At 45.2% G+C, this 11687-nt stretch overlaps 2 protein-coding genes across 4 annotated transcripts; both read right to left on the reverse strand.

The window, feature by feature from the left end:
- Positions 1-1057: 1057 nt before the first annotated feature.
- Positions 1058-4502, reverse strand: thumpd1 (THUMP domain containing 1). 3 transcript variants are annotated; one of them, XM_066660411.1, is made up of 5 exons: positions 4105-4502; positions 3523-3715; positions 3195-3369; positions 2607-2855; positions 1058-2384 (listed from the first exon to the last, which is right to left on the reverse strand). In XM_066660411.1, the coding sequence occupies exons 2-5, from the start codon at positions 3712-3714 to the stop codon at positions 2083-2085; spliced, it is 918 nt and encodes a 305-aa protein (XP_066516508.1). In that variant the 5' UTR covers position 3715; positions 4105-4502; the 3' UTR covers positions 1058-2082. The 3 variants fall into 3 exon arrangements, with proteins under 3 accessions (XP_066516508.1, XP_066516507.1, XP_066516506.1); XM_066660410.1 differs by having other exon boundaries at positions 1062-2384; positions 3523-3866; positions 3902-4500; XM_066660409.1 differs by having other exon boundaries at positions 1063-2384; positions 3523-4500.
- Positions 4503-4813: 311 nt separating this feature from the next.
- On the reverse strand, positions 4814-11680 carry eri2 (ERI1 exoribonuclease family member 2). The gene is made up of 9 exons (XM_066660366.1): positions 11540-11680; positions 11142-11206; positions 10528-10608; positions 9416-9543; positions 9176-9329; positions 8380-8480; positions 7428-7509; positions 7203-7291; positions 4814-6406 (listed from the first exon to the last, which is right to left on the reverse strand). The coding sequence occupies exons 1-9, from the start codon at positions 11560-11562 to the stop codon at positions 5267-5269; spliced, it is 1863 nt and encodes a 620-aa protein (XP_066516463.1). The 5' UTR covers positions 11563-11680; the 3' UTR covers positions 4814-5266.
- Positions 11681-11687: the final 7 nt, after the last annotated feature.

Here is an 11687-nt window from a genome sequence, read left to right on the forward strand (position 1 = left end):
GATTCTGCAGTGTGTGTGTGAAACTCCGGGGACATGCAGAGCGGAAAGGTCAGGCTAAACAGATGCTAATCCTTTCCTCCCATAGGGAGCATAGAGAGAGGTGTACAGATTGAGAGAGAGAGTGTGTGTGTGTGAGAGAGAGAGAGAGAGAGAGAGAGAGAGAGAGAGAGAGAGAGAGAGAGAGAGAGAGAGCACACACACAGGGTGAATGACATTGTTTCAGAATGACATTACCTTTAGAGTGAAGGAAGGAGGGATAGAGGACAGAAGCAGAAAGTGGGAGGGTGGAAGAAAAATGAAGTCAGAAGATAGAGAAAAATATGGAAAGAAGACAGGAATGAGAAAGTGAACAGCACCCCCTTACGGAGCAGTTCCTAAAGGTTAAGTTAAGCTCGGGAGAATAAAATGTCCCCAACATTAGGTTTATCTTTTGATCTTTCAGCTGTGAATCATGAATTCTAGTCTTTTATTACCAGACCTTCCCTTACTGCATTGACAGCTACTGTTTTATCTGCCACACAGATCCCTACAAAACATCACTAACTCTTCCGCTGCCCCTGCATGTGCTGTTTGGACTGCTTTGGTTTTTTTGGCCTCGCAGTGTGTGCTGTGACAGTCAGGGCGTAGCACCTTGGTCATTTCACTGGAATAAATACTCAACTATCTGTAGATAGAACACAAAACTACTATCGTGGAAAAAAAGCTCTGCCTACTTAAAGGAGGGTGCCTGGACTGAAGGAGGCTGTAGCAGTCGGTATCTCAGTGACTCTCGTGTTTTCTCCCTGGTTAATTTCCCTTATCACTAACGAGAAGTGGCTGTGCTACCGATGTGCTAGTGCTGTCTGTGGATGTGGCTAATGTAGCACGTGGGTTACGGACATTTCAGCTAACACTAAAGCCGAGCGAATCCAAATGGAACCATGTGATGCTGTATTATCCGACACACCAGCCCCGGCCTTACGCACGTGTTTTACTCACCGCAGTGGAATCACTACAGACATTTTTATTTTTTTATTTTTTTAAATGTACCCACTTCATGTGATTTTGGATCCTCTTCTGGTTCCCGAACCCAACCCTAACTTCAAACGTATTCTAACCCTCTAATTCTCTGTGTTTTATTGTGACAGTGTTTGGTGTGGCACAGAAGAGAACCGATTCCACAGTCATATTTTATTCAGGATGAGCACAAATAAATTCAAACTAAAACAGAGCTGAGCCCAGAGCAGCTCATTTCACATAACAGTTAATCCTGATAAATTAAAACAGAGGCTGTAAAAGTCATTAAAGCAGCTGTTTGCTAAACTGACACCACTTTAAAGCCCAATGTATACTTCTGTGATTTACTTGACACAGAGTGTTGCGAGCGTTTCTAGTTCTCTTCTCCGCTTCACTCTTCAATTACACGGCCGCACCACTAGGGGCTGAATCTCAAACACCTCCCTCTACTCTATATAGTACACAATGCAGTAGTGTAGTAGAATTAGACATCTTTAAAGTGCGCTATTTAGGGAGTAGAGTGCTGTTTGGGACAGAGCAGATTTTACATGAAGTTAATGCAGAAGTATAAATTGGGCTCCACTGTGTGAATAAAACACAACACAGTAATAAACACAAACACACACACACAGGCTACCATACTAACAACACACCCCAGAGTGAGACACTAGGGGACAAAGTCCATGTTCAGACAGATAAGTTAAAGTTAGCCCGATAACTTAAGCCCAAATCTCAGTACTGCCCACTGTTAAGTTTCGTCTAACTCACTGCTGACCGGACAGGTCCGACTTTAGGCTTAAGTAAACTCACTAAACTGACATAATCACAAAACTTGGGGTGTGTTTCACAAAGCAAGATTTAACCAGGTAACTTAATCTAAACTCCTTAAAAAACAAAATAACAGTTCTAAGTTAAATAAGTTATTCAAATTTCAGACAACTGCAGTATTTTACACAGCTGGCGTTAGCCAGATAACTTAAGCCCACAGCTGAGTATTGTCCTATTTCAGCAGGCTTAAACTCTGCCTTAAGTTATCTAGCTAAATATGTGAAAACCAAAGTGTTCATGATTATTTTGAACTGTCAGTCACTCTTGCTCTGCCTCTTTGTTCCCGTTGCCCTGAGCAACTGCCCCATCCGCTCCTGCTCCTTCCTTTTTCTCTTCCCCCTCCTTCTTTGCCTCCACCTCCTTCTGCCTCGTAGCCTCCTGGGAGGCCTGCTCCTGATTAAACGAGCCCTTGGTGACCTCCTGCAGGTTGTACTTCCTGAAGAGAGTGTAGTCCCGCACCACACTGACGCAGCACACGGACTTGATAATCTCCACAATGACAGTTAGCTCCGGGTTCGTCAGGTCCACCTTGTTCTCTGGGTTCAGCTTTGCCACCAAACCTGAGGACAGGAGACAGAGGAGCACGTCAGCACTCTCGGAGGAGAACACTAAACTCCGTATGCGTTCTGTAAGCTAAGCACGCTCAGAGGAGAACATTAACCTCCGTATGCGTTCTGTAAGCTAAGCACGCTCAGAGGAGATCACTAACCTCTGTATGCATTCTATAAGCTAAGCACGCCCAGAGGAGAACACTAGCTGGATGAAGTAGAAGTGGGTGGTACCTGCCAGGGCTTTGATGACGTCATCTCTCTTGTTGTGGCTGCTGTTCCGAGCTTTGAAGCTGATCTGATAGGAGGCGTGGTTTGGAGCTTTGAACCACGGTTCAAGATAAGAGCTCAAGTACTTCTCCATGTCCTCTGGGAATGCTCTGCAGGTTCCACTCACAGGGAGCATTCTCAGAATCACCCTCGATTTCTTCTTCTTTGTCTGGTGGAGATCCTGCAGGATGTGGTGCACCAATTTCTCCGGCTCTGAGAGAGAAAAGCTACATGCTAACACCATTCTGAATCACCAGCTCTTTAGAGAGGCCCTTATTAATAATGCTACATGTTATTAGCTAACACCAATCTGGATCACCAGGTTATTAAGGGACTTCTGTATCAATGATGCTACATGCTATTATCTAACACTGCTTTGAATCCCCAGCTCATTACGGAGCTCTGTATCCATAAAGCTACTCACTAAAAGCTACCACTGCCCTGAATTAGTGCTGTTAACAGTGTTAACCCATAGCATGTAGCATTAATGATCCATAACAAGTTGGTAGCTCATAGCAGTAGAGTAAGTTCTTATTGTAAAATGTCTCTCACCGATGTTGTGAGTCTGAATAAACACAACGTTATTTGCACCGCTGTCCACTGCCTGGAAGCGCCGCCGCTGCTTCTTATTGGACGACTGAATCTGAGTCACTTCCTTTTTTAGCGCTGCCTCCACATCATCCTCATCCTCCTCTTCTTCACTGTTACTGCCCTCGGGATCGGCCAACTGCGACAGAGTATGACAATCATTAAGCCCACCCACCCAAGCTGATTGGCTTATAGAATACACTGAGGTCAGCACAATTGCCCCCAAACTTCACAGAGAGCAGTTAGTTCCATTTAACCGGGTTTAGAGTAGGTCCAAGTCCCTGATCCTCACCTGCTCTGGTCCGTAGAGTTTTTCTCCATACTCTCCGAGCAGGCTGTAGGCCTCGGCGGTGCACCTGCGAGTGTTCATGTTGCAGGTGATCAGGACACCCTGCATCCCTATGCTCAGCATACGCTCACGCCGAGGACGCTTCGCACCATGACCATGTGCCCGCCACGTGCGCTTCCTACTGTCCTCAGACATACTTCAAAATACAAACACACACCTGTACTGGCACTCTCACCTGAGGTATGACACAGAGCAAGCCTTTATCTGTAAACACACTAAGCTGTACCCCCACTCACCTGAACAGACAAATCACCTGTACAGTCCCTCAGCTAAAGACACACACACACCTGTGCAGGCCCCTTACCTGAAGACACACACACACCTGTGCAGGCCCCTTACCTGAAGACACACACACACCTGTGCAGGCCCCTTACCTGAAGACACACACACACCTGTACAAGGCCCCTTAGCTGAAGACACACACACACACACCTGTACAGGCCCCTTACCTGAAGACACACACATGCACACACCTATACAGTCCCTCAACCGAAGACACACACACACACCTGTACAGTCCCTCACCTGAAGACACACCTGTAAAATCCCTCACTTGAACACAGGGCTACACAAACACAACCTCACTTTTACACAGTCCTTCACTTGAACACACACAACAACACAAACACTTTAACCTGTACACTCATAGAACGCGCGCGCTCACGCAGAGCAAGGAAGTGAAAAAATACAGATCGCAGACACTCGAGTCCCCAGAAACGCGTTTTATTGATGTCCTCAAACTTTCACTCAACTCATTCATTCATCCATACATTTAAATTACTAACTCGTTAAACTTTACACGTGCGTGTCTATGTGAGCGCGCGAGCAGAGCCGTAACGGGTGTGAAGCTAACAGCAATATAGTTCCTATCCATGTCAAAATAAAAGACCCCGCTCTGAAAATTCTAAATTCCCTCAGAATAAAAATCTTTGATACATTCTAAATTCTACACTAAATCACATTAAAATACCACACACTGTTTTTTTTTTTAAATAATCTCTTTTAGTCTGCCAGGCACATTTATTTCGACAGTGAAGTCTCCAGCTGCAGCTGCTGCTCAGAAACGGAGCTCCAGGAGGGACATCCCCTTCCCCGAGAAACGCGTTTTCCCCAGCACGTGGTCCCTGAGGCGTTTAAGCATTGAAACTATTTCAGAGGTTTATTCTTTATTCAGCTTAAATCACAATGTAAAAACAGTGTTTAACTCCAGATTGATTATATTATTACAGTTGATTAATAAAAACATTAAAAGGTAAAACTATTACATAAGAAATATTAAGAAATAAAACAAAGTTTTTAAAAACCTGCTTCTGTCTCCTCTCACTTCATATTTAAAAAAATTAAGTACATTTACATAAAACTAATATTTAACGTTTTAACACGTCCACACATGTATTCTGCACCCACAGAGCTGCCTAATTTATTAAAATAATATTTATAACCTGTATAATTGAATATAGTTAAAACATAACACTAACCAATCTGAACTGAGGGAACACTGTGTAGCACCTGATCAATAACAGCACAGCCGTCACAGTGGATCAGACAGAGCAGTGCTGCTGGAGTGTTTAAACCATGTCCATTCGCTGTCCATTAAAAAGTATGTAGAGCAACTGATGTACTACAGTGTGTGTTTGTAGATTTACAGAGTCCCAGTGTGGACAGTGGACCATGTTTGTGTCTCAGTTCAGCGGAAGTTCCTAGACGCCGATGTTGTGACACTGAAGCTAATCCTCCTGTTCAGTTTGAGGGTGGAGTTAATCACAGCTGACTCCCACTTAAAGAAACCACAGCCCCCTCTGTGGGCAGGGCCTGAGCCAGAGCTCCTCCTGATTGGGCATGTGTAGAAGGCTCGTCCCTGATTGGGTCCACCGTTACACACGGTCAGGCGCTTGGCTCTGCGCCCGCACTCACACAACGGGGCGGTCACTTTAGACACTGAAGAAGGGTGTCGGGCAGAACTGGAGGAGAGTTTTGATTGGTTAGTGGAGCAGAAAGTATCTGATTGGTTAATGCGTGTCTGGGGTGCAGATTGGTTAATGGAGATGGAGGAGAGAGCTGATTGGTTGATGTAGGTTGAGGAGCGTTTTGACTGGTCACCGAAGCAGAAAGAGGATGCTGACTTGTGGGAGTTGGAGATTTTTGATTGGTTATTGGAACAGAAAGTGGGTGATGATTGGTTGACGAAGATGGAGGAGGATTTTAATTGGCTGACAGACCTGGAGTGTGACGGCCGAGCTGATTGGTTGGTGCTGGATGAAAGAACCGAGGGTGGAACTTTGAAACTAACCGAGCTATGATCTGATTGGTCTGTGTAGATGGTGAGTTGCTTGCTGGGACTTGTATTCTTGGATGTGTGTCCCTGGCAAGTAAAGAATGTGTGTAGGAGAAGAGGGATGGGGGCAGGTGTTGAGGGGCAGGGCTTGGAGATGTGTGGTTCAGGTGGGCATGGCCTTGTGGTAAATGCATCCGCAGCAACAAACTCCTCCAATGGCACGTCGTCATAGGAACCAGAGCCTCCTGTTTCTTCCGGGACTAGGACATCTTCCGACCAATTAAAATCCTCGGTCTCAGGGTCAAAGGTCAAAGTGTGTGTGTTGTTTGGGAGAGTCGTGTGCAGCTGGGGTTTGCTGACACACACCGCGCTGGTGAGAGAGGAAAGGACGGTGCGCGTGGTCACCAGACTTTTACACACACTCGTACTGGTGTGTGTGTTTGGGGTCACATTTCCATGGTTACCAGAGTGTGTTGAGGTCTGTTTCTCTTCCGCAGATGAGTGTGTGTTAGTCTTGCTGCGGACACACACAGGCCTGGACTTCACCGGAGTCTGAAATCAAACAGGGAGAGGATTACAGAGACGTGACACAGAGCCTGGCTTCAGTTTCTTTAGTTTTACACCAGAGCTACGGGTTAAAAAGGGGCTAACAACAAACAGGCCACACCCCTTTAAAACCACACCCCTCTAAACCCTGCCCCATTCCCTTCTCCCACACACATCCTTCACTCGCCCAAGACACACTTCCACTCGCCACACTACAATTCCCAGCATGCTTTTCACAGTCTACATGGACCAATCACCTCACAGCTGAAAGGTATATATACTACCATAAAATAAACTACAACTCCCAGCATGCATTTCAACATGTACACGGACCAATCAGATCATAGCTGAAAGGTGTATCTGTTACCAACATGTCACTGGAACTCAACACATTTGCAGGAGAACACTAATAAATCTGCTATGCTAGTTAACAGACACACACCCTCAAGGTGAGTATAGAATAGTGGGTTTAGTGGGGTGTGAAGATTACTGCCCCTGTGTGTGTGTGTGTGTGTGTGTGTGTGTGTGTGTGTGTGTGTTACTGCACATGGTTCAAGGAGAGTGTGTGAGGACTCCAGTGTGTAGGTCATGCTAACTGGAGTATGTTAGCGACATTAGCCCGGTAGCTCCAGTGTAAGACTAAAGTAGCAGAACAGGTCTCAGCTGATGCATTATATTCATTTTAACGTGTGTTTATTGGCTGCCGCAGGGTCCGTAATCACCTGTGCAGGTCTTGCGGGGAGAGAAGAGGACCTGAATGAGACCCATGGGGGAGAAGAGGACCTGAGAGAGACCCACTCACCCTGCTTAAAGATTTGGTGACTTTTAGCACGCAGCCGTCCATCATCATCCTCCAGGCCAGACGAGCCGTGTTCCGAGCATCGTCCAAACCTACACACACACAAAGACAGATAAATAAACAAAATATAATTATGCACAAACACAAAAATACCCATTCACACAGACCAAAATATATACTTTACTAATACACACATGAATAAGGGCCCTTGTGTGTGTGTGTGTGTACCTGAGTGTTCTCTGCCACTGAACTGAATGCCCAGGTCCTGCAGAGCTCCGTTCAGACCTTTCGGTTTCCGGCCGTAGAACGTCTGAGGAACAGAGCGAACATTAGCATCATCTCCACCACAGCACCACCCTCTACACCCTGCAGCCCACCGCTGGGGTGAGCCCCCTCCGCTCCACCTCCCTCCTCCCAAAGCAGGGTTATGGTGGGCCCGTCATTCTGAGAAACTCCAATAGTGATACGGGGCTGGGGCTGCCCTCACACCTCACACCCTGCAGAACCTGAACACACAACCACGAGACCCCTCTCCAGAGGGGGACACAAACCCAGTTCACTCTGGTGGTAAAGCACTGGTTCTTGTTCTGCTTCTGGAGTGTGGATGGTGGTCACTTGGGAGTGTGTTTGGGTTCCACAAGGTGCAAGCCATTCCCTCGCTTAAGGGCAAGGCCTCCCTGCTCCTGCAGGCTGGAGCTCCTCGTTCTCAGCTGTTTGTGATTTGTACACAGACCAAAGGGGCTGGCTAAGGACTCAATGATGACTGATCAATCGGCACAACACACAGGGTTAATAATGGGGAACAGAGTGCTCTGCAGGGCGGCATGGTGGCGCAGCAGGTGTGGGTTCGATACCCGCTCTGGGTGACTGTCTGTGAGGTGTTGGTGTGTTCTCCCTGTGTCCGCGTGGGTATCCTCCGGGTGCTCCGGTTTCCTCCAATGGTCCAAAAACACACATTGGTAGGTGGATTGGCATCTCAAAAGTGTCTGTAGGTGTGTGTGAGTGAATATGTGAGTGTGTGTGTTGCCCTGCGAAGGACTGGCGCCCCCTCCAGGGTGTATTCCTGCCTTGCGCCCAATGATTCCAGGTAGGCTCTGGACCCACCATAACCCTGAACTGGATAAGCGGTTACAGATAATGAATGAATGAATGAATGAATGAATGAATGAATGATGTTTACCCTGTAAGTGGCTCGCAGGTCAATCCATGTGCTCAGAGCGTCAGGTTTACTGATCTGTTTACGTTTACACTCGTACAGCAAACACACTCCCAGATCCCAATCTGGATTAATCAACCAAGAAAAACAGCACCACTAATCTGGATTAAAATTGTCAATATAACATTTAACACAGCTAATCCAGATTTAACATTATCTGGATTAAACACCCAGCAAGCACACAAATAAAACAAACAAAAAATACAGTTAGCACAGCTACTCTTGTAACGACAATGACAGTTATCTGCTAATGTGTATTAAACAAAAGGGAAATACAATAAACACAGCTAATCTGTATTAAATGCAAAGGAAAGAGAGTAGACACAGTTAATCCAGTTTAAATTACAGGAAAGCAGGTAAACACAGGTAATCCAGATTACATTAAGCAGAAAGAGAGTAAACACAGCTAATCCATATTAAATGAACAGGAAAGAATGTAAACAAAGCTAATCCAGATTAAATGAACCAGAAAGTAAACAAAACTAATCTATTTCATATTAACATGAAAAAAGATTAAACACATTTAATCTAGATTAAATGAACAGGAAGAGAGTAAACACAATTAATCCAGTTTAAATCAAAGCAATGTGAGCAAACAGAGAAGTTAATCCACATTATATGAGCGGGGAAACAATTAAACACAGTAAATACAGATTAAATTAACAGGAAAGAGAGTAAACACAGTTAATCTGAATTAAATGAACAGGAAGTAGGGTAAACACAGTTCATCCAGATTAAAGGTGTGTTCGGTGTGCGTTACCTGACCAGGTGAGGAAGGTGCAGAGGTGTGGGGAAGGTGGCATGACCTTGCTGTCTGTTACACACACCACACCTTTCTCCTGCTGCAGAGTGAGAAGCCAGCGGGAAAACCTGGACAAACAGATTCGTAGGGGAAGCCCCGCCTCCACCTGAGCCTGTGGACCAATCAGGGCGCATTGTGAGGACGGATCCCAGGTGTGTGTCTCAGAGCTATCACAGTGCAGTGTGTTGTGTTCCTGACCTGAGTGATTCCAGTGAGTTCTGTGCAGAACCCGGACAGAACTGGATGTTCTTGAGGCTGGACATAGGAGTGGAACTCTGACTCGATCTCTCCGCTGGACGTGTTCAGTAACACCGCCGGGAACTCGACTACGGCAGAGAACAGAGAAGCGTAACACACTGTTGCAAACTGCTGCAGGTTCTGACCCCAGCCCATAAACCAGGAGGTGTCCCACGGTGTAGGACGGCCCAGGTAACCAGATAATGGGAGATAATTCAGAGTAAAATGGGATGGCTGGGCGGGGACTAATGTGGGAGGAGCATGATTTTACCCCTTGAGATTTGATTGGATAATGAAAAGCTGGTGTTTCAAATGTGTCTCATTTCCTGTACCGACTCTTTCGAGCTGCTTATTTACAGCAACACTAGGTAAGATCTGTTAGTTTTGCTCCTGGGCGCCCCCTACAGTGTCAGAATGTAATTCACTGTTGTAATTTTTTTAACTCACTGTTCCCTTGTGGTAAACTCCTTGGGTTTAAATCTATGTCTACGATTGTGGGGAACTGTTGTTCTCTCTGGTTTGTTTACGTTCAGTAGCTCTGTGTGAGTAAGAAGAAACTGTATATTTTAATGTGGAGCGGTGTGTGTGAGTAAGAAGCGACAGTATCTTTTAAGTAATGTAAATTTAACAGCAAAAATAAGTCAGTGTTACCCCCCTATGGAGCAGGAATAGAGCAACATCCTCATCTCGGCTGGTGCTTTTCAGCATTTGGAGTCTCTCCGTTATCTAAAAACCTTCAAATGGCGTTTCTCTGCTATAAGCAGAAAGAGAAAGCCTAGCATACCAGACCCAGACACTTTGTGTTTTTTTTTTAACCCTTTTACAGACACTGGGGCTTTGTAAACACATTAGAGTGGTTTCCAGCTCTAACCGACTGCAGGTCAGCACATGGAGAGGAGACACACTCAGAGATTTATACACAGGGTTTTTAGATTACAATCATAAACGTCACCTTTAAAATGACCAGTGTCTTCTGTGACTAGTGAACCCCTGAGACAGTGTAACACAACGTTGAATGTTTACACTATGGTAATAACCCTGTGTGGACTGAGCCAGTTAAGGAAGTGTCTTACTGATTTCTTGTCCATAGTTGTTCTTCTCTCTCCAACACGTGGACTCAAAGTCGATGATGATCAGATATGAGAACAGCTGATCTGTACAAAACAAACAAACCTTCTGACTTTGTCCAGATACACTGGATTTTGAGTAATCATAACTAACTGTGCAATAGTGACAGCCCAAGATACATGCAACTTCGAGGGCCTATTTTCCAGCGAGAGATTACAAAGTGCAGTAGGTGAGTTTGTATGTACTACAAATATGAAAAATATGATTAAATATAGTTATTTCAGCAACAACATCAGCCCAAGTGCAATCTGTCTCTGAGAAAACCTTTGGGAAAACTTTTCTCCAGACTGAAGAGTCTGTCTGTTGTTGTAGTTCATCTGCTTGGCCACAGGAGGTCACCTTGACTAATATCACTGGTGCAGGGTGAGTGACCTCTGCTGCTTAGGTAGGTGAACTACAATAACACAAAAAGGCACTCTGGTAAAATCACCTAAGGCACCTTTAATCTAGATCTGAATAATATTTTGTTTTCAGGAGAGAACCTCTGTTCAAAACTAGGACTAGGCTTAGTTCAGCACAGGTTCAGCACAGGTTTACTTAATAGGAACTGCATTCTTACTCAAAACAACCTGCTTCTTCTGAGCACTGGAGGAATGGCCACGTCTTCTAATCAGACCAAGCTCTCTAAGAGAAAGAGACAGACAGGGAGATTATTAGACATTAAGACAGACACAGTGATGGACAGAGTCTTAGTGAGAGTCAGAGCAGTGGACAGTGGAGGTGAATGGAACCAGACGTACTCCTCTAAAAATCCCTCACAGAAAGTTATGGGGAAATGGCTGGAGTTAACCTGTAAATTATAAATATTTTCTAAGAAATATTGTGTATTTAAAGAGTGTAAAATGCTCGGTATAAAACTAGATGAAATGATCCGACTGTAAACAGATATAACCCACCGTTAGCTGTAAGTAGAAACTATTAAAGAGACATAAACAGAGATATTGCAGTATACTGGACCTGGCCAGCTCCTTTGTTGACATGTTTCTGTCCCATTCAGAAGTCAGCAGCCAAATTAAACCCCTCTAAAGCTCGGTTCTCTTTCAGGATTCTGAGCCCGGACCGGGACTGGGAGCTGTGTGGACCTCCTCCGAGTTGTAGAGTAATA

The sequence above is a fragment of the Hoplias malabaricus genome, chromosome 2 (genome assembly GCF_029633855.1).
Source record: "Hoplias malabaricus isolate fHopMal1 chromosome 2, fHopMal1.hap1, whole genome shotgun sequence".
NCBI lineage: Eukaryota > Metazoa > Chordata > Actinopteri > Characiformes > Erythrinidae > Hoplias > Hoplias malabaricus.

Coding starts and splice junctions, on each gene's coding strand:
- thumpd1 (XM_066660411.1), bottom strand. CDS start 3,714: ATGTCTGAGGACAGTAGGAAGCGCACGTGGCGGGCACATGGTCATGGT. Junction 3,370..3,522: donor AACTCTACGGACCAGAGCAG/GTGAGGATCAGG, acceptor ACTCTGTCGCAG/TTGGCCGATCCCGAGGGCAG. Junction 2,856..3,194: donor TATTCAGACTCACAACATCG/GTGAGAGACATT, acceptor TTTCTCTCTCAG/AGCCGGAGAAATTGGTGCAC.
- eri2 (XM_066660366.1), bottom strand. CDS start 11,562: ATGTCAACAAAGGAGCTGGCCAG. Junction 9,544..10,527: donor CAACTATGGACAAGAAATCA/GTAAGACACTTC, acceptor TCTCTGCCGTAG/TCGAGTTCCCGGCGGTGTTA. Junction 7,292..7,427: donor CAGTGGCAGAGAACACTCAG/GTACACACACAC, acceptor GTGTGTGTGTAG/GTTTGGACGATGCTCGGAAC.